Source organism: Cupressus sempervirens, chromosome 3, assembly GCF_028749045.1.
Source record: "Cupressus sempervirens isolate cs-2001-9-10 chromosome 3, ASM2874904v1, whole genome shotgun sequence".
Classification (NCBI taxonomy): domain Eukaryota; kingdom Viridiplantae; phylum Streptophyta; class Pinopsida; order Cupressales; family Cupressaceae; genus Cupressus; species Cupressus sempervirens.
Genome location: NC_143120.1, coordinates 524,164,437 through 524,191,440, shown reverse-complemented (window position 1 = coordinate 524,191,440; position 27,004 = coordinate 524,164,437). Strand labels below are relative to the sequence as shown.

Genomic DNA, 27,004 nt, shown 5'->3' with positions numbered 1-27,004 from the left:
TAAGACTTCATTTGTCTTACAAGGTGGTACATCCGTTACATCTAATTATGAATAGTCACAATCTTGCGCCAATGCTATTACATGTTCTTGTGTCATGGTTGTACTCAAAGGCCTTGCAACTTCTACTCCCAAGGTAGATCAACATAAAGATAAACCTATTGCTGGTCCATCTAGAAAAAAGGCAAAAATCACAACATCCTCAACAACTACAAATTATAGTATCCTTGACCAATTACAACGAACGAATGCTCAAATAACAATATTTGAACTACTTAAAATCTCGCCTGCTCATAGGCAGATTCTTGACAAAGCCCTAATTGAGACAAGCGTACCTCAAGATATTGATCTTGAAAGGTTTCAATCTATGGTAGTTCACTTGACCTCACCTCATTATTTGTCCTTTTTTGAAGAGGATGATAATTCTTTGAGTCATCCTCATAATCAACCATTACATATTGAAGTCACGATACATAAGAAATGTGTCTATCGTGCACTTATAGACAATGGAGCTAGTCTTAACATTTGTTTTGCTACTTTTCTCAAACAATTAGGTTATTCTGAGAGTGAACAAAGCCCTAACTGAGGCAAGCATACCTCAAGATATTGATCTTGACAGGTTTCAGTCTATGGTAGTTCACTTGACCTCACCTCATTATTTGTCCTTTTTTGAAGAGGACGATAATTCTTTGAGTCATCCTCATAATTAACCATTGCATATTGAAGTCATGATACATAAGAAATGTGTCTATCATGCACTTATAGACAATGGAGTTGGTCTTAACATTTGTTCTACTACTTTGCTCAAACAATTAGGTTATTCTGAAGAGTCTATTGATCCTCATTGCAAAATAACCATCAAAGCATATGATGAAGTAGAACACAAATCCCTTGGTCTTGTTGTGTCACCTCTTTGAGTTGGCCCTATAGAGAGGGATGTTATTTGATCATAAGCTTGTCTTGTCTTCAATTACCTATGGTCAGGAGGTGCACTCATGTGCACACACTACATCATCGGTCACAACCTTGCATTGGTAGATAATATGTCTTAACCTTTGACATCAATGACAACCTACTCATAACTGGTCTTTTGACAATTATGCCAACAACACACACACACACACACACACACACACACACACACACACACACACACACACATGCACATGCACATGCACACATGCACAGGCACATGCACACATGCACGCACACGCGCACGCGCGCGCGCGCGCGCGCGCGCACACACACACACACACCTACCTCTTATCAATATTCTTTTAGATTTTCAATAAAAAAAGATCATGGTAGAGACTTTGTCTCCTATATTATCCCAACCCACTATATTCAATCTCTAACAAAGTGAATTGCTAAAGTAGGCTCATCCTTCTGATCTTCAATTTCTAGAAATCACTTTTTTGATATATCTTATTTTACTTTTAACAAATATAATATTTTAAAATTTAATTTTAATTAAAATATTTTTAGATAAATAATAAACTGATATTTAAATATAAATGCTAAAAATTAATTAATTATGAGTAAAAAGAGAAAAAGTAAGGAAGGAATATGGAATTTTTAAGATTTCAATGTAATGTTATAAAGAATTCAAATCAAAGATATTTATAAGTTCTCACTTCAATAAATTGTAATATGTTTGTAGATGATGGACTAGAAACTTACATAGAAGATATTTAGAAGTTTATATCTCAGTGAATTGTAATTTGATTACCAATGAGTTCTTTTGATACAATCTAAATTTTCTTAGTATTAAATTGTATAACCTACTTAGATATGTTTTAATATCTATATTTGAAATGAAAATTGTGCTTAAAAATACAATCTTCAAATTTTGTTGTACACAAATAAGAAAACATTTCAGATAAAGATTAAAATGTTAATACAAATTGAAATTGAAATATAACTAAATGATCTAAATAAAATTTGTGATGTAAATTTATATGCTAATTCTAATGATCTAAGATATATTTTCATATATTCTTAGATTCTTTATATACAAATATAAGATATATATCACATTTTGAGAAAGTCTTATAAAAACAAAAAGAAATTACATTTGAAAGAGACAAACTAACTTCATATACAACCTATCATAAAATGACAAATTCTCACAAATCAAACTTATAAAGACAATTATTAAGAAATCCCACTTAACCCTTTAGATAATTAACAAAATGTTTTTTTACATGTAAAAACAAAAATAAGCTTCACATAAAAACATGAATGGAAGGTCTTTGATGTTTGATACCTAAATCTCCACCACTCTTGCAACAAGTATTAGATAAGTGGGGTATAAGGCTAGTTTCCCCACCTTGCACTTCACATGCAAACAATAAACCTATTCTTCTCCTTTCCTCCAAAACAACTTAAAACCTTGGAGCTGAAAAAGTCCGGTCATAGCGTAAAATAATACTAATAACTGTAGCTCACTTGGACGATTTCCATGATAAAAGTAACAATGAAAATGACTTCGGCTACCAAATCCAAACCCCAAAGCCCCACCAAAATTCAAGAGAGGAGTGAGGTACAGACACACTCAATTAGCTGGCAAACTTTATACTATCATACTGAAATGACCCAGTTACAATAATGAAAATAAAAATAAAATTCATCCAATGATTTCTTCTTGGGCTTTTTTTTCCAAGGCCCTTCGTTTCGGAGATATTTATTCTTCGGCTGAACAGATTGTTGGGAACAGCTGTCTGCGTGCAGAGGGGCATTGCAGAGGGAGTGACAACGATTCATCCATTCATTTGGCCAAGCCGGTTATGATCATCACTCGAATGTACATTGAATTCTCGTATTTATAATCCTGTGAGTCTTTGTTGACTGTTGGATTTTGTTTAATTTGGTATCTGTTATTGCTGCGGATGAAGAATTGATGTAAATATGTGTTGCTAACTCTTTTTCTTTTGGGTTGAAAGTAGTATTGTGGGTATTTTATTTTGTCTTTCTGGTTGCTTAAAACAGGTCTGAATTAGCGTGTGGGTGTGCATATCTGCAACGTTTTTCATTAGGTTTATGGTTTTCGGAAGAGGATTTGGCCTAAAAATAGGCTTGTGTTAGTAGTTTTGGTCTTGGGTGCATGCAACAAGGTTTTGAGGGATTTGGGTTTGTGAATTGAAAAAACAGGGCTTGTATTTTGGCAACATTGTGTAAAGTAGAGTTTTTGTGTTGGAGTTGAAAATGATGAGAGGAGACAGAAGCGACAAGGTTAAGAAGATATTTCTCCAATTTGATGGTAATAAGGATGGCAGGCTTAATAGGGAGGAGATGGCGGCCCTAGTGATTGCGGTGAACCCCAGGGTGAAATTCAGCGATGAGCAGATCGGTGCCATATTAGATGAGGTTTTCAGGACGTATGGGGAATTTATTGATGGGGAAAAGGGCCTTACCTTTGAAGGTCTGTTGAGGACATATGATGATGGGGCAGGGGATGTGGACAGGGATTTTGATGCATTGGGGTTGGACCTAGACGCTCCAGAAGAGAGCATTACAGACAGCAACAATGTTGTCACTAGTAATAACAGTGTTTCCAAGTCTGGAGGAGCTTTAGCCGGAACTTCTTCAACATCTATTGTGGATGAGAGGGCCGATGGTGTTTCTAGGAGGAAGCACCAAGTTGTGGCAGCTTGGGCCACTTCCCCTAACCATGGTATAGTCTATGATGAGACATGGAAGACTATTGAGGATTTGGAAATTCTGATAAAGAGACTCAAGGCCAAGTATGATAGCAGGATGAAGCAGAAGGAGGGCAAGAAGGGCAAGGGTGGCGATATTAGCAATACCATGGGCGGAGGAGATGGGTTTTCTGATCCTGGCTGGTCAAGGGAGTTGAGTTCAGAAAATGGGTGTAAGGATGCCGAAGGAGTAGGTAGGAGGGCTTGGGAAGAGTTGGGTCCTGATTACAATGCTTTTGTAAGGGATTTGCGTGAGCTGAGAAAAAAGGCAGACAATTCCAGAACCCAGGAGGAGGCTTTTGATGCTCATATGGCAATAGGGAGGACTCTGTTTGATCACCAGTTGTTTAAGGAAGGATTGGTAAGTTTCAAAAGGGCTACTGAGCTAAAACCTTCTGATGTTCGCCCCCATTTTAGGACAGGTAATACATTGTATGCACTAGGAAGGTACTCAGATGCGAAGGAGTCCTATATATTGGCTCTTGAAGCCGCAGAGGCCAGTGGTAGTCAATGGTCTTATTTGCTCCCGCAGATCCATGTCAATCTGGGCATTTCTTTAGAAAGCGAGGGAATGCTTTTGAGTGCTTGTGAGCATTACAGGGAGGCTGCCATTCTCTGCCCGACCCATTACAGGGCATTAAAGCATTTGGGAAGTGCACTATTTGGTGTAGGTGAGTATAGAGCTGCAGAGAAGGCTTTGGAAGAGGCTATATACTTGAGGACCGATTACGCAGATGCACATTGTGACCTTGGATCGGTATTGCATGCCATGGGGGAAGATGAGAGAGCCATACAAGAGTTTCAGAAAGCCATAGACCTTAAGCCGGATCATATGGACGCTTTGTATAATTTGGGAGGGTTGTTCAGAGACGTGGGCAGGTATCAAAGAGCTGCAGAAATGTACAGCAAAGTGCTTGCTATCTGGCCTAATCACTGGCGTGCTCAGCTTAACAAAGCAGTATCATTGCTAGGAGCCGGAGAAACCGAGGAAGCTAAGAAAGCCTTGAAAGAGGCTTTCAAGATGACAAACAGAGTAGAATTATATGATGCTATTGCACATTTGAAGCACCTGCAGAAGAGGCCTAAAGGGTTAAATACTATAATCCAAAGAGCAGATCAGCGTGGAGGTTCTGATACACAAGCACAAATGGGATTGAGTGGGACAAGTTCTGAAGAAGGAGTATTAGTTGTGGAGTCAAATAGGTTCAGAAGAGCAAATGAAAAAACCACTCCAAGGCAATACTTGGCATATGCTTTAGATATAAGAGCCTTCCAGAGGCTTACTAGATTGAACCGCTGTGATGTAAATCTTCTGAAAAAGGAATTATCTGAAACAAGGGTGACTGTTTCTCAATCTGGGACTGGTGTACCAGAGAAAAATATTCGCAAAGCAGAACTAGAAAAGATATTGAAAAGATTGCTCCATTTTCTTAAACCAGAGACATTCCAAGGAGCTGTCAAAGCAGTGAATGAAAGAGTGTTAACAATATTGGATGGAAGTGGGTCTGGAAGAGTGGATTTAGGTTTGTTTTTTGCTCTACTTGCACCCATCTGTTCAGGTTCTCCAGATAAGAGAAAACGATATGCGTTTGATGCTCTGATGTGGCGCGCAGCAAAGGGCATTGGTGCACAGATTGGGAAGGCAGATGCATCAAGTTATATTGGGTTGTTGAGGGCAGTATACCTTCCTTCACAAGGAGTTAGCGATATGATGGAACTTCATGGAGAGAATGACATGGCAAGCATTTCATTTCCAGAGTTCCTAGAGATGTTTGAGGATCCAGACTGGGGTTTTGGCATCATGAACACTCTAGTAAAGCTTGAAGCAGGGGACAGGGTGCGGCATGGGCGATCATCTTGTGCAGTTTGCTCGTATCCTATAATTGGACCAAGATTCAAAGAGTTAACTTCTCGATTCAGCCTATGTTCTATTTGCTACAGTGAAGGGAAGGTACCAGTGGCATGCAAGCAAGAAGAATATAAATTTAAAGAGTACGGAAGTGAAACAGAGGCCATGAAAGATAAGCTCAAGCTATTTGGTTGATGATCATAAATACACTTCCTTTCTCTTGCACAAAGCCATGGAACTCGAATTGTTCACGCTAATGACAATTTTGAGGCAGCTGGTTCATATGAAATGTGTTAGCTCATTTTTCCTTCGTCTAGAGCAAAAGCTGCAAAATCAGTTTGTGGTGTTCTTGGAGGCATTTTTATCACAATCAAATAGAGGTGTGGGCTGTTCTTCTGTTTTTGTGTGAAGAAGTGGGTTTATTGTAAGTATTCAATTCTTTGGTTATTGTCTAATGTGTAAATTCTTTGGTCAGCAGGTACTTGAAATAATGTCTTTATATCTGGCATTGTTTTGTCCATTTAAGTGCTTTATGTAGGATTAAAATGCTTGCCACCTAGCAAAATAGGAAGCCTGGCAGTTTGCTACTGTCCATTTTCTACAAAATATCATAGTCCTTTTATCTTCTCTCATTGTTTGCTCTGAGATTTGCCTTCCAAGTTATTTTAAATAGCTGTGATTTAATTAACAGCATTGACAACTCTGAGTGATTACTGATTGCCATTGTCAAGCAGACATTAAATGTATTACTAGTCTAAATTTTAAGACAGAATAAAGTCTCTCCTAATAGTATTTTCAAGTTTCAACTGTTTCTCATGCCCGTGATGTTAAGTTCAAACATTACAACATTTTACACTCAATACCATTGTACTATAACACTAGAATGGAACTTCTTCACACAGGAACAAGACAAAATAATAATTAATGTATAAGGATTTCTCACCGGCTTTTTGGCCTTTTAGGAAAGATCACTCCACTAGTACTCTGTAGACTAAAGCTTTTAATATCTATTTTATTAAGTTGGGTCGTTTCTTATACAACAGTGTTACTGAGAGACACGTTCCCCCCTCCGGAGACACGTCTCTGAGACTTTTTGACTCTCCAGAAGCAAGTCTGCAACCACAAAAATAATGTGCATAAATCAAATATAATTTTTTAATTCTGACCGTCATTTTAGGCATTTGGAAGCCCAACGACTTCCCATTTGGACTGAGAGGAAGGCCTTATTGGAGGCAATGTTTACAGTAGCTGATACTAGATAGATTTTTTTATTTTTGTTTACAGTTTTTATTTTTGTTTGCAAATCATATATTTTTGAATTTCAAATGTCAATATGTGATGATAATCTCAGCGATTATTAATCTGATATGATAATAAGTAATACTCAGAAATCAGATATGCAATTTGAGTTTTGAATTATTTGACTCTGTACGATACAATATCAAATGAGTAAATGACAATACTATTAATCTTTAGTATTTGCCTTTGGTTTCCATTGTTCTTGTTTCCAAAACACTATGTTATGAATCTATGTTATTTCTTGAAATTATTAATTTATATTGAAGAAAAAAAAGTTGTCTCCAAGTGGGATCTCCTATTTTTGACAAATGGTAGTACCAGTTCATGAGACCTCCAAATCTCCCTGTCTCCAGTTAACCTTGTTATATAATCATATGTAGTTTCAGCTTCTCTTCTTAGCAGTAAAAGCTATCTTCATTGCTCATAATTTTAGTGGCTGGGAAGTATTATTTTATGAAGTAATTTGTATGTTACAAATTTACAATAACATTTTCTAGTATCTGTAAGAGGGTTTTTTGTTGTAGTAGATTTTAACCTGGTAGAAGTTTATACAGAATAATCAAGTGCATAATTTTTTGCTCTTAAGTTCCTTGAGTTTTGTTTAAAGTCACATGTAACATCCATGAAGAAGGTTCTTTGTTGATAATTAAACCCATTCAAAGAGCTGTAGAGGATCATCAATCTGCACTATTTTTTGCCCTGCAGTTCCTTGAATTATGATAAAATAGCATTTTATTTTTAGGTTGTATTTGTATTTTTAGGTTGTATTTGTCATGCGCTGCATTGTTATGTGTCCTCATTTTTGAAGAAGCACTAAACAAGAATTGTTCCAAATTAGTCTGGCCTTTGTTGATTTAACTTTACTATTATATTCTGTTCTTTATGTGAATTGTCAGTTTTGGCTTTTTAAGGAAAGATCACTCCATTAGTGTAGACTAAAGCTTTTAATCCCTATATTATTAAGTTGGGTCATTTCTTATATAACAGTGTTACTGAGAGACACGTCTCGGGGATGGAGACATGTATCCGAGATTTTTTGACTCTCCAGAGTCTTCAAAAATGCCTAGAAGCGAGTCTCTGGCCACAAAAAATATAACTATAAATTAAAAATAAAATATTTTATTTTAACCGTTGTTTTAGGCATTTGGAAGCCCAATGACTTCCCATTAGGACTGAGAGGAAGGCCTTACGGGAGGCAACGTTTACAGTAGATGGTACTAGATAGATTTTTTATTTTTGTTTACAGTTCTGAGTTTTTTGTTTGCAAACCATATATTTTTGAATTTCAAATGTCAATATGTAATGATAATCTCAGCAATTATTAATCTGATATGATAATATATTAATAAGTAATACTCAGAAATGAGATATGCAATTTGAGTTCTGAACTATTTGACTCTATATGACACAATTTTAAATGAGTAAATGACATTACTATTAATCTTTAGTATTTGCCTTTGGTTTCAATGTTCATACTTAAAACTTTCCATTGTTCTTGTTTTCCAAGCACTATGTTATGAATCTATGATAGATCTTGAAATTATTAAATTATTAAAAAAAAGAGTTGCCATATCCAAGTGGAGTCTCCTATTTTTGAAAAATAGTCGTACTAGTTCCAGAGACCTCCAAGTCTCCTGGTGTTTACATAACCTTGCTATATTATCATACGTAGTTTCAGCTTCTTTTCTTAGCAGTAAAAGATATCTTCATTGCTTATATTTAGTGGCTGGGAGGAATTACTTCATGAAGAAATTTGTATGTTGCAAATTTACAATAACATTTCCTGGTATCTGTAAGAGGGTTTTTTGTTGTAGCGGATTTTAACCTGCTAGAAGAGTTCTACAGAATAATCATGTGCATAATTTTTTGTTCTAAAGTTTCTTGAGTTTTGTTTAAAGTCACATGCTGTAACATCCATGAAGAAGGTTCTTTGTTGATAATTAAACCCATTCGAAGAGCTGTACAGGATAATCAATCTGCACTATTTTTGGTCCTGCAGTTCCTTGAATTATAGTAAAGTAGCATTTTCCTTTTAGGTTGTATTTGTTATGCACTGTTAATGTGTCCTCATTTTTGAAGAAGTACTAAACAAGAGTTGTTCCAATTTAGTCTGTCCTTTTGTTGATTTAACTTTGCTTCATATTCTGTTCTTTATGTGAATTGGTACTTTCTATTGTAAGTAGATTCTTTGATTTCTTGGATGCTCTACAAGTGACATTTTCTGTACCTAGAAGCAATTCTTCATAATTAACTAGCTGCCTTCATTTTCTCTCGCCAGCCTTCAGAGAAATCAAGGCTGGAAGTCCCTTTGTGAGATCCATTTTTACGGAGATTCTAGCAAAGTAGAACTAGAATAAGTAATGGCTCCTTGGAGATGTAGTGAAACTTTCGAAGCCTACTACCAAAATCGCAAGGGTAGGTATGGCAAATGAATCCATAGGGAAGCAGAGGAGAAAAAAATAGTGTGGATCACAGAATAATGTATATTTTCACACAAAGATAATCGCCTTGAAATGCCCATGGCCTTGTCTTCAACATGTTATCTTTATCCCTGAGAGAATCAAATTTGAGTATTAAAAAGCCCCTAGTGCATGGCTATATGTTGCCATTCTCCATGATTCCTTTTTTTCCCAAATCTCTGATATTCAGCCATGTAAACAATATAACTTGGGCCATAATCTTGCAAATATACAAATCTGGGCATGATCTTTGAGATATTCTTCCCACGGCCTCTGATTTCTTCCTTTTATTGAAATTTTTGGAATATGGTCATGAAGCAAGGGGCTGTGGGGCTGTTCAGATATTTAGAGAATTTGTTTTGATCTTTCCGCTACCTTTGCAATAGGGAAGAGTCACTTTTAATGTTTAACAGCGTAGTTTTTCCATGTGGAGTGTAATGCCCCACCCAGAGATCCTTGGAACACAAGGATAAAACATGCACTGAATTTATTTTTATTTTTAAGATAAGTTACTTAACAACAGCAAAAGTAACCAAGTGCAATAATGAAACACCAAGACAAGGTGATGTAAATAGGGAACATGGCAAGACTCACATGTTCACCTACACCATCGGAAGTCTTACAACTACTTTCAAAGATCTCCAAGCTCAAAACCGCAACTAAAAAACCAAGACCACACGAATCATGAGAATATACCAAGGGGATATTCTCGTTCAATCCCAAGGTAAAAGCTCCTAGCATGCTTTGGACATACAAGTCCATATTGACAAATCAAATCATAACCATGATCTGCAAGTAGAGACCAACAATGGTCAAGCAGAAGACAAGGCCCAAAGTTACCACCACTCATCTACTAAGCACCATGCTGAAAGATAAATGCTGATTCCTGGAATTTGGCCAAGTCTAAAATCTTGAAGCCCTGAAAATTGGCTAAGTCTAAATTTCTGAAGCCCTGAAATTTCCTAGAATCTACATCTTATCTCGGAGAGGTTTGGAACCCATCTCAAATGAATCGTTGCATATATATTTTAAACCCCATAGAAACATTTGTTGAACTAGGAAGGAGTGTAACCCAAAAGGGTACTCAAGACACCAATCAACTCTCAACTGAAAAGTCCACAGAATCCTATTGTTTTCCTGAGCAGGTTTTTGCAAGAAAACTAGGCGACACTTTACTGCAGCTAGGCGACATTTCGTACTATAGCCATGCAATACTTTTTACCAAGGCGATACTTTTCACTATAGCTAGGCGATACTTCTCAATATGGACAGGCGACAGTTCTCAGTATGACCATGCGATGCTTCACCAGTATCGTACGATATTTCGCACTACTATGGTGCGATACTTTCCAGTATCGCCCAATGCTGAACCACTATCGCGGAGGATTGAAAAGAAACAACCCAACGAATAATTAGAAGGGACAAAGAGCAAGAACCTCCACACCGGGGAGTATTGGATCCACTATAATTGAGGCTTGGACACTCGAGTGCACGAAATACAAAACACCATGCCACAAGGAGTAGAATACAACAATCCATCTAATCCATAACAACTTACAAAGGAACATGTGGAAAGCAACATCGCAATGTACATAAATGGTTCATAAACCAAACATCATATAAAGGAAAACATAAACCAATAAGCCATCCCCCACGTGTAACATCCCAAATTGCCAACTAGATAGTTGGAGCTATATTATAAGGATGTCACTACTAAAGCGTAATAACATCATAAGAACAAGAAATGTAACATGCTAAACCAAAAGCAATAGATACTTCAACTAAGCAGATAACATCATCTAATTATATGCTAAACATCTTAATAAGGGAATGTGTTAGTAAAATAATATCATCTAAACATGATATACAAGCATTCCAATGAAAGCATAAATCACAATAAAGCATACTTCGGAACTTGAAGTATCAAGTGAAAACGTCGAGCAATGGTCGCACTGGAACAATAGACCCTCTCTGTACACCGGTCCCCAGCAGTGGTATCGGTGGCTACGCCTCCCAACCACTTGAACCCATAGGTCCACTCGTGTTGGTGGAGATAATGATCCAACTACAAACACACATAAAGCAAATGTCCATGGCTAACACTCATGCCAGACACTACTGATGACTGAAACCAAGATCATGAGACAATGCAAGTACTACAGGTCCTGGTGGTTTACTATGCAGGTGCTGACATCATGGAGAGTTGCTTGGCATTGGAAAGCCCAAGCTCGGATCGTGCAGCTCAACTCCCCAACGGAAGGCTCTCGCACTAAACATTTTATTATCTTGAGTTTTATTACCACTCAGTGTTTTATTTAATTATCACTTATTTAAAACTTCCTTTGCCAACCCCCTGGGCAATGGTCACCAGGCTGCGAAGATAGAAGCCCCCTCCATATGCTACCCTACCCTACCCATGCTCATCCAATGATGAGTGCTCGTAGGCATGCAAATTTCCAACCCAACCCTAAATGATCATAACTCCCAGAAATACCACGGAAGATCGTGATGGAACTCTAACTTTTGGCAAATTTAGAGTCTCAAACACCATGTCAAGGGGCTAATTTTCACATCTTACCCTCTACTTATATTCAAACAGTATGCTTCAAAACAATTAAAGATCTTTTCTTACACATCGGATGGTAAATGGTACAAGACGATGAATAATTCATCTCCAGCATGGATGATGTATTCGTTGAAATATTGATACATGAAAGTACTCAGCCAATGGGAAAATACACTGCAACATAAAAGAGTCACAAAAATAACTTACATAAAGTTTTGATTCCTACAAACTCCAAGATATGAAACTATGGAGACTTACAGAAGAACACAAGTAATCTAATGAGTTGGAATTATTCTCCAGCACCACATGAACACAAAGATGAGGGCTGACCATCAACAAATAACCCATAAGTTATTTTTAGGAACAAATCCAGATTCCAACATTTTATGAAGAGGTCAGAAGCTAAATGAACAAGATTGGATCTACACAAGAAGTTTATTAGAATGTTGAAAGAAACCATAACAGGATCAAAGCCTGCACTATGCATATCTTGACAAATATCTGCTCTGCTGCTTATATATATCGAGCTCTACAAAAGCCATCCATTAAAACTTTATAGCAGATTTGAACCACACCACTGTTGCACATCTGGTTATATAATTCATGGACATCTGCAGGTCTCCCAGCCTTAGAAAAATCACAGATAATGACTGTGAAAGTAACAACATCAATAGATTACTTGGATTCTAATGTCCTCTTCCAATAAGTTTCACTATCATGGAGCCACACTATCGGAAAGCTCTGCCAAAGAAAAACACATGAAGTTAAATGAACAGGCCCTCTGATGTCTTCACCTGGTAATGATTAGCTTCAGCATTATCACCACAGTGCCAATATAGATGCAGCTAAGCAGCTAGGGAAGCCACAGGGACATTATTGATGAAGTAAAGATTTGGTCAGTGATATATATATATATATCTAGCAAGAAAGAAACCCAATGGTAAAGCAAAGTGACCTGGTTTTCCAATCATGTCAACATCAATGTTGTGTTCATCAGCGAACAGTATTGATTAGTATTGGCAATCATTATTAAACATACAATGTCCAGTAAATGAAAGGGAATCTCCAAATGTTTGAAGATAGCCAGCAACGATGAGTATTCTGGAATTGACAGCATGCCATGAAGAAATAAAGGAAATTGAATTTGATGGGATTATGATGTGCGGAGTCTGGATTAAACATGAAACAGAACAGATATTACATGCCACCAATGCACACGGTGAATACCAAAGACCCCCGAGTCAGAAAAGTCAACATTGAGTTATACGGATGTCAAAATATCATCATAAGAGCATATTGGAATGCCTTAGATACAGAAGATTTAATAATGTGATAAGTTTTTTTTGTGAAAGCGGATGGTGTCTTGAGTTAGAAGGCTGAAAGTAATTGCCCATATCAGAACCCCCCAAAAGATTCGATGGCAACGTTAGGAGATTAATTTTATATAAATAAAAAGCCTCCAATTTGATGGGTATCGTTGTTCATAAAAACTCACAAGTCATGCATCAAAGAGCATACGGAGTTACGGTGGTTTTGGAGATATAAAATATAAATTGGGAGTATTACAATACTTAATATGTTTACTGCTTATTTGTATATTATTAATTCTTTGTTAAATATATTTAGAGGGACGTGGTTTTCTGAAGAGTCACTTTATTAGATATAAGTAATGGGAAGTCAAGAAGACATCAGATATTCGAAAAAAAATCATATTCTCAAAAAAAAAGTATTTTATGTTACTTGCACGGAGGGATAAGGACTTTAATATGACTTTGTAATATAAATTTTAATTTTTAATTTTTATAATAATATAAAATGTCTTTTGTTTATTACTAAATGACATGGAGATTTAAACTGCAGATCAATCATCCTTTGTAATTATTATTTTTGGAATTTTGTATACAAATTTAAATGTCGGATAAGTGGACATGGTCATTTAGCATTATAAATTTGATCGTTGCAGATATTGTGAAATATTAAATTGTTTCCGTATTTGTGTCCAGTTTGTCTCCCTACCAAAGGAGTTAAAATTCAATCTGGACTAATTTAAGATTGTATAAATATTTGATTTGTCGCATCTTGATTATTTAATTGTTGGCAGTATAAGTGCATAGAATATTATAAAGTTGTACATGAAAATTCACTGAAGTCGACTGTAGTGCTTGAATGAGTAGAGGCATTGGTCTTTCTATATTGAAGTTAAAAAATCTATAACTTCCTTCCTACAAGTATCAAATCACTTATTTACAAATATTTTATAATCCATTCAATTCAAACACTCTGCATCTAGTTTCATTTTAATCGAGTTCGAGGACTTTGCCAGCCGGAGAACTCCAAAAATAAATTTGCTTTAGAAAAGCATCTAGTGATCTGGTTCGAGGAGAAGGTCTACCTGCCTAGGTGTAGTGGAGCCTAAAGTGTAGGGGAATCAAGGTGATTTTCGTTCGTTGGCCAAAATTGATTGTGGAATCTTATCGGAGAAGTGGCAGGCTCTTGGATTTTCAATACATGGTTGTGGGCACCAACGAGCGAGCCTCACAAGTCACCCGACAAATGCACGTGCACGTGCTCATGTGTGGCGCACCACCATCATGAAGATCATAACATAAGGACTGGATCAGAACACAAGAAAAATCACTCAACCGAAAACAGCTCAGGAGGACAGATTCTACACGAATCCCAAGAACAACAAAACCAAAGATCATGAACTCACTCAATCAGCCTCAATCTGGGAGGATGGATTCTACACGAATACCAATGATGCTATAAGACCCAACATCATGGACTTGCTCAACCAACCTCAATTCGGGAGTATGGATTCTACACAAATCCTAGCGTCCACAAAATAATAAGGGTCCAAAAGAAATAATAACACCATGTATACAATCACTCAACCAAACACAAAGTTGGGAGTACGGATGCGACACAAATCCCAATGCAACATAAAAGTGCGACAATGATCTAACCGGCATCCCAATGGATGATTCAGGTCAATGACCAACATCATGCCAAGAAAACCTGAGAAAACAGGGTGGCACACAAAATGAGGTAAAAACCCCAAAACTCAAAAAATTCAAAAATAAAACCCATTTGGTCTTAGGGCACAAAAGCCACAAAAATCCAATAAAATTCAGGTTTGGACACCATATGTAGAAATGGCTAGCATAACGGTGCGAGACTCCAAACCCTCATTCCAAAATATAAGGAAACGTTCATATCCGACCAACCGGGCAGAACTAGCAATCAATAATGGATGGGGAACAGTAGTTCTCAACCTCCTGACAAATGGCTACCAAAAACAGAAGCAGAAACGAAGCCGAAACAATAAAAACGGGAGAGCTACCTTGCAGCCAAAAGGGCAAAATGAGAATTTGAATCATAAAGTAAAAATCTCATAGAAGTAGCTGAAAATCACGGCAATCCAAGGTCTCCCCAAGCTGGATCCAACGAGACCGATCTTGTGATGATCCCACGCTTGATCCCACGCCTATAGCTCCCACAACGAACTGAACAGTAATTCCTCATGAAGAGGATTTTGGGTTTTACTCAAACTTTCTAATTCAAAAGTGAGAAGTGAGGAATTAAATTCCTTTTTGGATACTTATTCATTTTTCGAGTGAATAACGAATTAGGGCAAAGAACCAGGGGAACTAGTTAAATCTCGAATCAACCCAAATGAAAGCAGGCTATTCCAAGTAATTGGAATTCATCTATGGCAAAGTTGCCAGAAATTAAAATTAATTTAATTAAAGCCTGAAAACCCTTAAACCAAAATCACAAAAACTCTTAACAACTTAGTGACAATTCGAAACTCTAAATGCAGAGACACGATCATAGGTCTACTCACATAATGCAAATGAGTCCGGATTTATCAAATTACCAAAAGTTCTAATATAACAATTAAATACGATATGTCGACCATACAGGGACGACATTGGTTAAATATGAACAACTGAATGGGATATAAATCCTGTGCACTAAAACACATGATCAAGTGCAATTGCATATAATAACATAGCCTAAGCAATAAATGCATTAAATACCTAACTTAACCATTTATTCAAATATATTGAAATAATCCATTTACATCACTCACGTTCGCATACGACATATCAAAGCAAGAATGAAGTAAATCACCATAGCATTAAATCCACATGTAACCAAATCAGAGATATGTCCAAATACCGGATAACCAAATATCATCGTAAAACATATTGTCATCTCAAAATGGCATCTACATGCAAATATGATCAATTGCATAGCACAGTAGTATAGCATCTGTGATACTGAAATCAAAGTATAACATCCGACCCTTAGGTCATCCCAAATGCAGAAATAACAACATGAGTACAAGTATCTCTCGGATCAAAATATAACAAGGTAAATATCCATAGCACATAACCAAAGATTCCAACATAGACAATTCATTTCTAATTATTTAAGCATTTAATAATGGTTGTATAAACAACATGAAAAAACACTTAAAACACATAAGTGAACATAGTCATAAACATGACTAACCACTGCTATAGGAGCCTAGTCCAGTGTAGTAGGATAATAATACACAGTGCAATCTTTGCACACCTCTTAGGGTAATCATGGAACAACATCATGATACCACATCGATCCTGGTAACCATTGGCACAAACCTCAGTGAACCATCTAACACATCATAATCTCATAACTCAGCCATAAGCATAGCAGGATAATAATACACAGTGCAATCTTTGCACACCTCTCAGGGTAATCATGGAACAACATCATGATACCACATCGATTCTGGTAACCACTGGCACAAACCTCAGTGAACCATCTAACACATCATAATCTCATAACTTAGCCATAAGCATATCCAAAGCAATGGATACCATAACATAAATCCAATCACCTCAAGGGTGTAGACCACTTATGGTCCCAATCATGATCTCTTCACAATAAAAGATCAACAAGGTTGCATCCATTAGGATGACTTACAAAAATCAAATGGGAAAGGTGCTACTTGGAGCACCAAATTTTTTTCATCTTTGTCTCTACAACATCAGTTTCCCATGAGACCACACACTGATCAGCTCATCACATTATTTTCCACGGTGGTCCCTCGTACACGGGGTACCAAGCGGCCACTTGACCCCTGACCCCCCAGCCCTTGGGACTAATCAGGTCTTTGAGACCTTGCAGCCCCTCTGCCTAGCAGCAGCCTCCCTCTTCCCCAGAGGTCTTCAGAGATGGCTTGGGGCCCCTTCTCGCCCTAGGGCCCCATACTTCGGTTCTGGACTTTTTTTGAGCTGCCCAGAGCAGCAGCTAGTTGGTTGATTGGTTTGATGTTGCTTCTTGCTTTAGTTGTTTCATTCTCTTCCCAAACACCATTTGGTGCTCCTGCTGTGGGCTGGCCTCTTACTTTGTTTTGGCAGTCCCTTGGACCTCTTGGTGGTCTTTTGTTTGACATTAATGGATTTATCTTATCTCATTTTGTTGATTCGGGGAGCACAAAGATCCTAAGAAAATCTTTTGGCTGTGGCTAATTTGCTTTCCTCTAGCTATGCATGAATCTGGTGTTTCTTGTGAATTCTTCGATGCATTAAAAGCTCCTTATAGCTGTATTTACCTCCATTTTAGTTTGCAAAGGCTTGGCTGCTTCTAGCTTTAGATGAAAAATGGATTTAGGATACAATCTAGGGTGCAACCAAAGTAACAGAAGGGCAAAAACCTTAGCCTTTGCAGTTCTTCAATAATTATACTTGTATTTATTGTTGAAAGTAAAATGAAAAAAATATTATGTTGAAGTGCTATTTTTGAAGTTCTTGCTTTAGGCAAGAATACTGATGCGTTTGTTGGATACAATTTCCTCTACTTATTTAGCCAATTATCTTATAGAAGTAAACATTGTGAGCAACAATATTTTGTAAAAACTTGCGCATTTAATTTTTTCGTAAAAATATAATATTATATGGATTTAAAAAAAAATTCTGCTTTTGTAGTGTATCATAATATTTTTGCTGCAAACTCTGCACATTTTTTCTCATCAGCATTGTTTACAATACAACAAAACTTGTGGAGAATCTAGAGTAAGTCATTTTCATGGTTTCAGTGACTTTATTTTGGGAACCTATACACAGCCGGATCACTTTTGTTGTATTTTACTTCATTCTAAAACAGTTCTGTTGTTATCTGTTCTATGGATTCAATTCAAAACATGGCTTTCTCTATGGCTGCTCTCGTATATGATATTGATGTAATACATAATGTTAGATGCCCATTTTATCCATAGTTACACTGCCCTAGGAGACGGGGGGATGGGGGGACAAGTTTCCGAGACGGGGGGACAGAGGGACCTTGATTTGGGGACGGCGAGGGGACAACGGGGGGACGGTGGCGGGGGACGGGGGGGTGGCGAAGGGAGCAGGGGTGTATGTACTATACATATGATACTTAAAATGCTAGTTATGAAAAGATGTACTACAATTATACAATATAAGATACATAGATGTAAAAAACATTGAACATTGCACTGAAGTTTTCAACTAGAACGTCATGATTCATGATCAAATAAGTTATAACAAACAAACAATGAACATTGAACATTGAACATCAGAAAATATTCGAAATAATAAATATTAGTCTATATATCAGTCTTCAGATCAATAGTATGAGTATCTAGATTCTACTATCTAATAGTAATCAATGATCATATGAGTCATGACTCATGACATAAAGATGATTACAATTAAGTATCATGTACCATGAACCATGATATCAAAATAAGTATATAATGCAAACAAAATCTACAAGTCTCGAAGAGTCCAAATCAAAATGCCAAATCAATGATCAATGATCAATGATCATCCCCTGGAGGTTGAAACTCATCACCACTGGAACTATCAGTCTCTCCAAGATCAAGAGCTGAAAAGGGAACACCAACTAGCCCTATGGTTGGATCTAAAGCATCCTCCTCATCAATCTGCGATGGCTCCTTAGGCTCTACATCCCATCATGATGCTGGGCTTTCCTTGTACACACTTGTGGTGCGGTCATTGATACGCAACACACTGTGTACAGTCACTAGCTTCTCTGCTCTTTGAGAGGTAAGTCTATTCCTCTTAAGAGAGTGGATGAAGCTATATGTAGACCAATTCCTCTCAGAAGCTGAGGAACTAGAAACCTGAGATGAAAAATAATTGGCTAATGTAAGACTCGGGAATTAGAAGTTGAACAATGATCATTGAACAATAAACAATGAAAAGTTAAAAGTTGAGGAACTAAGTACTTGGGACAGCAAACAAATAGCTAGTGTGGTGGTTGTAGATTTCGGTCCATAAGCTGACCACCACAAAATGGGATCCTCTTGTGCCATAGTCTTGATATCCGCCTTTGTCGCTTGTTTGCAACCCCTAAGAGTAGCAAATTTGGTCCACTCAATACGAACCTTAGCTGCTGTCTCAGGGTCGTACATCCTGTCTATGCACTTGAAGAACCCTTCCTTCACCTGAAAAAATTTAAAAAGTACAAATTATTAGCAAATAGAAGAATCAAGATACTAGTAATGTAAATGATTTTAGTTCATAAAATGATAAGAATCTAAGTCTTAAAGTGTTATATAATAATAATAATATAAATCACCTCATCATTGTGAAGTGGTGTAACTCTACCAGGCCTAGTCATGTACCACCTCGGATTCAATGCATATGCAGCCATGTGTAACGGTGTGTTAAGTTTGTCCCATCTATGCTGAATAATAGGCCGAATGTGATCATTGTAGAAGGCTAATGTGGGGTCCTTCTCTCGCACAACTACCCTCATCTGCCCAAGCATAGAATCAATGCACTCATACACCTCTCCAAGTGTGGGTGCATCCCCATCTCCATACCTGATCACCTCAAAGACTGGCCTAATAATAGAAACAATGTATTTTGCATCGCTCCAAAATACATCACTCTTAACTATATCCTTCACCCTTATCCCCTGCTCTGACTTGGAACCATCCCACCTATTCCATTCATTTGTCATAACCATTAGTTGCAGTGGCTCCTGCAAATCAAGCATTCTCTCCAAGAGAATGAAATAGGATGCATATCGTGTCTCAACTGGCTTCAAGAACTCCTTGTTGGCGAAGCTCCTAAATAGTGCATGTGAGGTGTGGTGGCTGCAGATATACATCTGCACATCTCTAGCATCACTCACCACTGCCTTTAGTCCAACTAATCTTCCCCATGTCCTTTAGAGCATTGTTCATAGCATGCACACAACAAGGAGTCCACCAAATATGCCGATATGTGGCCTCAATAAGCCTCCCTGCAGCTCTGCACACATGAGCTGCATCTGTCACTACTTGGACTACATTTTGTGGCCCAATCTCCTCAATGGCTTCCCGAAGAATCTGAAACTGAAAATCAGCATCTTTTCGATGCCCCGAACAATCAACCGCCCTAAGAAAGAATGGGCCCTCTGTACATGTGACTATGACATTGATGAGTGGACGGTGTCTAATGTCCGTCCACCCATCCATGACAACGCTACACCCCGATTCCTCCCAAACAGCCCTCATGGTCTCCATGGACTCACCAATCTTGGCATACTCATCATCCAAGATTTTAGTCCTCAATTTGTGCTCACCTGGTGGCACATATGATGGTAATCCCGCCTTCGCTACTTTCTGAAATGCCTCCTTAAAATAAGGAGACCGAGCAATGTGAAGTGGAACGCCATTGGCAAATAACATTCTCCCAATGTATGCATCTAACTTCTCTCTCGTCTGGGCTGCAAACAATTCTGCTATAGGGTTGTTGTCACTAGACTGTGCCCTGCGTTTCCCCTTGCTCGTCTCAGCTGCTGCTACACCTATAGAGCTATAAGTAGAGGAAGGTACGGAGGTTGCCCCTGGCAATGAAGTAGATGAAGCTCTATGCTGTGGTCTAGAAGAAGACATGCGTCGGTGTTGTTGCCCTTGTATTTGTTGCTCATGCACCTCTTGTATAGTCTGAATCTGTTGCCTACCAGCCAAAGTAGTAGGCACTGGAAGGCCCAAGTCCTCTGGAACTCCCCAAAGCTTGTTGAATTCAATTCTAATCTTCAAGTTTGTGGATTCACCCAAAAACTTAAATGGTTGGACACCTTTACCTGTCCAAAAGAGGAAATGTGCATTCACTCTAGTGATGCTACCATACCAATCTTCACCACAAATATTGCATCTCCACTTTCTTGTGCCACCTGTTCCTTGTCCGCTTGTTATTCTAGTGGCAAATTGTTTTAAAGGAGATTTTGCATCAAACTTACCCCTAGCCCACTGTGCCAAAGCTGGGGAGGGGCAATCAGTAGATGGAGTACCAGATAGTATAAAACCAGTACCCATGGAAGTGGAACTAGTTTGGGCCCCTTGCTGATTTGGCCCAACTGGAATCGCAATGTCACTCTCATGGTCACCCCTCTCAACAGTGTTATCATCATCCTCAACCCCAACCTCAGGCTCAGGCTCATATTTTGATTCACTGCCACTATTTGAATGAAATTCCATCTCATCATCACTATGAGTATTCATTGTGACACTGCATTTCACAAAATGAAAAAACAAAAATTAATAAAGCTAAATTATTGAAATTTATAATTTATAAATGATAATCATAACCGACGACTTCCACTCTCTTAGAACTATATTGGAAAAAATTTATTAAAAAAAAATTTAAAACGAAAATTGACTTCCAATGGTTCCGTAGGATTTGGGCTTTTCTGAGCCGATTTCAGTATGTAAGAATTAACAAAAAAAGTTATTCAGTATGTAAGAATTAACAAAAAAAGCTATTTTTTTAACTTTTTTTGTTAATTCTTACATACTGAAATCGGCTCAGAAAAGCCCAAATCCTATGGAACCATTGGAAGTCAATTTTCATTTTATACTCTTTTTTTTTTTTCTTTTTTTTTTAAATTTTAATATTATTTTATTTATTTTATTATTCCCTGGTCTTGTAATATAGTTCGAACAAAGTGGAAGTCGTCGGTTTAAACAATCGGAAATAGATATGTCAAAGAGTTCAATGATAACAGAGGTCGTCTAAACAAACAAAAACATTCATAAACATGCATTTCAAAATCATACAAATTCGTTAGAAAGTTAGAAACCCTACCTTTTGCTTTAAAAACTTCAACAAGATTCGGTGAACCGGAACCTAGAACCACCCTCCTCTTCTTCTTGCTCCTAAGCTCTCCTTTTTCACTTGCAAACACTCTCTTCACTCTTGCACAAACCCTTATCTCAGCCCTTCACTCTTCTTTTTCTTGCTGTTGCAAACAATGAGAAATGCAAATGTGAATCAAAATGAAGAATAGAAGGGTTTTAAACAAAGGAGGAGGAATGGATGGGCTCCACAATCCAATACAATAAATAAAAAACATTAAAACATTTTAAAAATGCGTTCAACTTTTTGTTTTTTTATGTGTCTTTTTTGCTTGCCGCGGGAGATGTCCAGGCGTCCCCCCACAACGAAGGAGACTCCTTGCCGTCCCCCCGCACCCGTCTCGGAGACGTCTCTTTGTCTCGGAGACGTCTCACCGTCTCCGCCGGCGGTGGCGCTTTGAGTGGCGCCGCCCGAAACGCTGAGACGCCGTCCCCCCGTCCCAGGGACGTCCCTGTCTCCGAGATGGCCCAGATTTTGTGGGGGGACGCATCCCCGTGTTACACTGATTTTATCTAGGACTTCTGAATATTTTCTCACTAGTTTTCAGAGACTTAGCAAGATGGAGAGCACATTACAGAAGTGGCTGAGAAAAATTTAAGCCATGGAATCAGGCTTGCACCCAAACAGTTTTGAAGATGAAGGAAATATCCACAAGTCTACAACCCCTTCAAATACCACAAAAGGGACATCATCTTATGCACATCAATGCTAATTGGTCTGCAGTCTCGCTCCAAAATATAATGAAAAGAATAAGAAACTTTGACCGGAGTCGTACTTTCTCAAGAGCATAAACAAGATACATGATGTATGAGAAAGAAATCCAAGATATCAAAATAGGGATTCAAAAGTTCTCAAGCTCTCATTTTTCTTGTAATCTGAGAATCTTCAGTGTGCACTGATAACAAGGCAAGTAATAGGCTTTTTAATAGTAGCCAAGCTGTTGTCCAATGGAGAATGAGTGATAGTCTCTCCACTTCCCCTAATATGACAGGGACATAGCCAAATGAGTGTTTTGATTTTTGTTGCATGTCTGTGATCTCTCTGTGGAATTTGACCAAGGCATAATGTATCTAGTCAAAGCTTGCCTCTCTTCATTCAGAAGTTTAGGTGGAGTCTGTCAGTCCTCTCATTATGCAGCTCACTCATTCTGTAGACCTGACTCTAGCATATCACAGATACCGTTGTCTGGGATCTGATGCAATTGAGGCCTTCATTCATTGAAAATGCTGCCCTTCAAGTTTGCAATTTATCTGGAGGTCACTGTCTCATTATTGGCCACTGTTGCCAATATGCTTAATAAAGTTACAATACAAACTAAAACATTTATCTGCTACAAGATTCTTGTTTTTATTTCTTTTTTCAAAATGACAAACTGCTGACAGATTGATTTCAAAATGATAAGAAAAGATTATTCCTCTATACAGTGAATGTTCTGTGCACAAAGGGAATGTATGGAGTAATAATCATTAAAAAGAAGGTAAATTTTGACAAATTATAGATTTATTAGTATGACAAATTTAGCATGCACTTTGGGGATCAGAAGTCTTTGTAGCTACGATGCAGGGTTCGGACCCTGCCAGCCAGGTCTGGGTTCATCGCTGGTCCAGATCTGGGCTGGGTTTGGGCAGGGTCCACCCCACGGACTGTGGATCCGCGCAGGGTCCTACAACTGTCTGGAGTATGGCTTTATTCTGCAAATTGAGATTTCACAGGGATATCGATGGTCTTGGTTGCTAAATAATGATAGATTAAATAATTTTAACACTAGTAAGTTGTTCAGCTTAACATATATGCTTAAGAGAAACTGCTTAATACTTTCTGTATAGAAACAACCAAGCATGTCAGATCTTGTATCAGCAATCAGGCAAAGTTTGATCATACACAACTCCACTAAGCATGCATCAGTATCTTGTCCTCTAGTCTGAAATTCAGATTGGATTTCTCTTAAAAATGGCATAATCAAAGTGGTGAATTCTAATTTCTGTGTATTTGGCTGTTCATAAAATTTCAGTTTATAGCATTCATATCCAACATTATAGTTAGTCTTAGTAGTTGTTGTTTTGCATATTGCATGTTCAATTACTCAAAAAAACCATAAAATTCAGAGTACTTGTATTGGGTAAATTACAATTTTCTCAGTGATGACCATCTACTTTTCATGTTCAAAAGAAAGCTAAAAGATAGATTACCTGTCCTTTATAAATCCAATAAACTAAGTATTGAAAAACCAAAAGTGAATACCTTAGTTCTACATCAGAGAAATATAATCCACTCTTCATATAGATTGGGATTGTCTGCATTATCTTTTATAATCTGGTGTTATTATATATATATTTTTGTACATATAATGCACACATATACTCACAAACCCCCCACGAACCCAAACGGATTTTTCTTTTGTTTGAACCCATGAACCCTTCCCCGAATCTGAACCCATCCCCAAACTTGAACTGGCAACTTAGCTTTTCAGGTAAAGTGAGAGCACATATACAAGATGTTTTGTTTTACAAAAATTTAAGGGTTTCTCTTACATAAATTCCAAGAAATCTGAAGTTGTTTAAGAGGAATATAAAATTGAAGAAATCTGTGTCTTTTTAGAAGCACAGAAAAGGGTTTAAAAGTTAAGAGTTCATTAGTTGATTGATGATAGATGATGTGACTGAGAATGTAAAAATTGTTTAAAGAAATAGTTGTATTATGGTTGGACAATGGGGTCTGATATCTGAAAAATCTTCAGAAGAGAACGTTTACAATCTAATGTTCAGGGAAACCGGAAAAACATTCGAAACCTGAAAAACATTTCGAACTGTTTTAATGGTTAAGGAAAGGCCTGGTTATTGTTCTATTGAAGACTTCGAGATTCCTTTGAGGCATAGCAATTGTTAGCATTATAAAAAAAAGTGATCAAGGTCCGTAAAAGAAGATCTGGGGGATATTCAATTCTATCAGATGTCAGTTTTACTAGGCTGAAATTTCAAGCTTGGTGGAGAAAGGAAGGATCCTAAAGAAGAGAGTTCAATGTAGGGTTTTTCTTTTCTGTTGAATTCATCTTGCCAGATGAAGTCTTAAATCATTCTGGGATTTGCCATTGTGCTATAGCCACTGGTGTGATGAAATTTCTAAATTTCAGCTTTAATTATTCGTAAAGCTTGAAATTATGTTACTGAACTTTGAATTTTGCAGCAGAAATCATAAATTTAAGCTTAATTGCTTTCACTATGTAAGGGGGGATTACCCAATTTGGTCTGTAGTGGAATGACATGTAATGAGTTGGATGCTAGAAGATGACACTAGTCCCTCCACCGTTCAGGATGAATTGGTTTTTAAGGTACATCACAGCTGTTGAATTTGACACGGTCAACGTAGTTACATTGCACCTAATGAAAGTGAGTTGACTGTTTGGACACAACAAATCAACTTGCCCTCATTAGACATGCCTTAATGCCTTAAGAATCTTCAATCTCATTGATATGGTTGAATACAGTTAAGGAAATTGTACAGCCAGAATGTTAATGAAAAAAATTAAGTAGATTTTTTAGCATTTAAATTATATATAACACTTTATGATTAAGATGAGTTTTCTTGTTTTCCCATCTTGACAATGGAAAACAGAATGATATAAAAAAATTATTTGAAAAAATCTCTACACAAATTTCTATAAGTGTATAGATTCATCTCTGCATAAAATTGAAATTGTGTGCTAACCTGTTCACAAGAATAAAAGATTGATTTTTAGATCATTAAATGAAATATAAATGTCATGTGAAAGATGAAACAATGTTCTTTGAAATCGCCACGGGTGTTTCCACAATAAATGGAATGTAAGGAAACCCCTAAGAATCCACAGTTGTTGGACGTTTTGATGCATGCAACAGCAAATATTTGGTGCTGTTTGCAAAATTTGCACTACTCAAGGTTTGTCCTAGCCACATTTCTTATTATCATTACATCTACACTAAACAATATTATAGTAAAATTGTAGGAAGCCCAAACATTGGCAAAAGCCTGTTTTGTGGTTTTAGGTTCCATGGTTCGTTCTAGCCATTCAAAAAGCTGTTTCCAGATAATTGGGATGAAAACTATAATTTAAAAAGTAGTTATTAATCTCGAGTCACAAAGAACTAAATAAATTACTCAAGGTTTGTCCTAGCCACATTTCTTATTATCATTACATCTACACTAAACAATATTATAGTAAAATTGTAGGAAGCCCAAACATTGGCAAAAGCCTGTTTTGTGGTTTTAGGTTCCATGATTCGTTCTAGCCATTCAAAAAGCTGTTTCCAGATAATTGGGATGAAAACTATAATTTAAAAAGTAGTTATTAATCTCGAGTCACAAAGAACTAAATAAATTACTGAAATTAAAGGAAACTTGGTCAATTGTTAGGAAGTATTGGAGTAGTAGATTTTAAAGAAATTTTTAAAATTAGGACACCTAGTCAAATTATTAGAAGTGTTGCACTGACGTATTTTAAAGAAAATTCAAAAGTTATAGGAAACTTGGGTTAAATTGAAAGGAAGTGTTTAATTGTCAGATTTTCTACTTTGTTTTGAATCCCTATTTGTTTTGGAACATTAATTTATTTTTTAAACTATGGTCTGGCCCTCCGCTAGACTACACCATCTTGAAGCCATATAAGCTTTGATGGGAACAAGAGGATGCGATAGTCGAAGGTATCTCCATTGAAGCATCACCCACTTTAGCATCAAGTAAACCTTCCTTTCATAGGGTTTTTCCAAACCCTATCTGAAGTGGACTCTCGACACCACTCAGCCTCCTCATTCACGAACAGGTTAGGATTCTTGATTGGAGGAATAGAGGCTTGCAAAGAAAAACCCTTTTGCAGGCCAAACTCAAAACTCCCCTTTAAAAGACACATTGGACACATTATGATCATCACTCAAATAATAGTCACTTCCTCCAACTTGCCTCTAGTAGAAGCTTGTGTAACAGGTCTAAAGAATATG

General features: G+C 37.3%; 1 protein-coding gene across 1 annotated transcript; it reads left to right on the top strand.

Moving 5' to 3' along the window:
- Positions 1 to 2,607: 2,607 nt before the first annotated feature.
- On the top strand, positions 2,608 to 6,244 carry LOC149567481 (putative TPR repeat-containing protein At2g32450). The gene is made up of 2 exons (XM_089820669.1): positions 2,608 to 2,829; positions 2,986 to 6,244. The coding sequence occupies exon 2, from the start codon at positions 3,202 to 3,204 to the stop codon at positions 5,737 to 5,739; it is 2,538 nt and encodes an 845-aa protein (XP_089676795.1). The 5' UTR covers positions 2,608 to 2,829; positions 2,986 to 3,201; the 3' UTR covers positions 5,740 to 6,244.
- Positions 6,245 to 27,004: the final 20,760 nt, after the last annotated feature.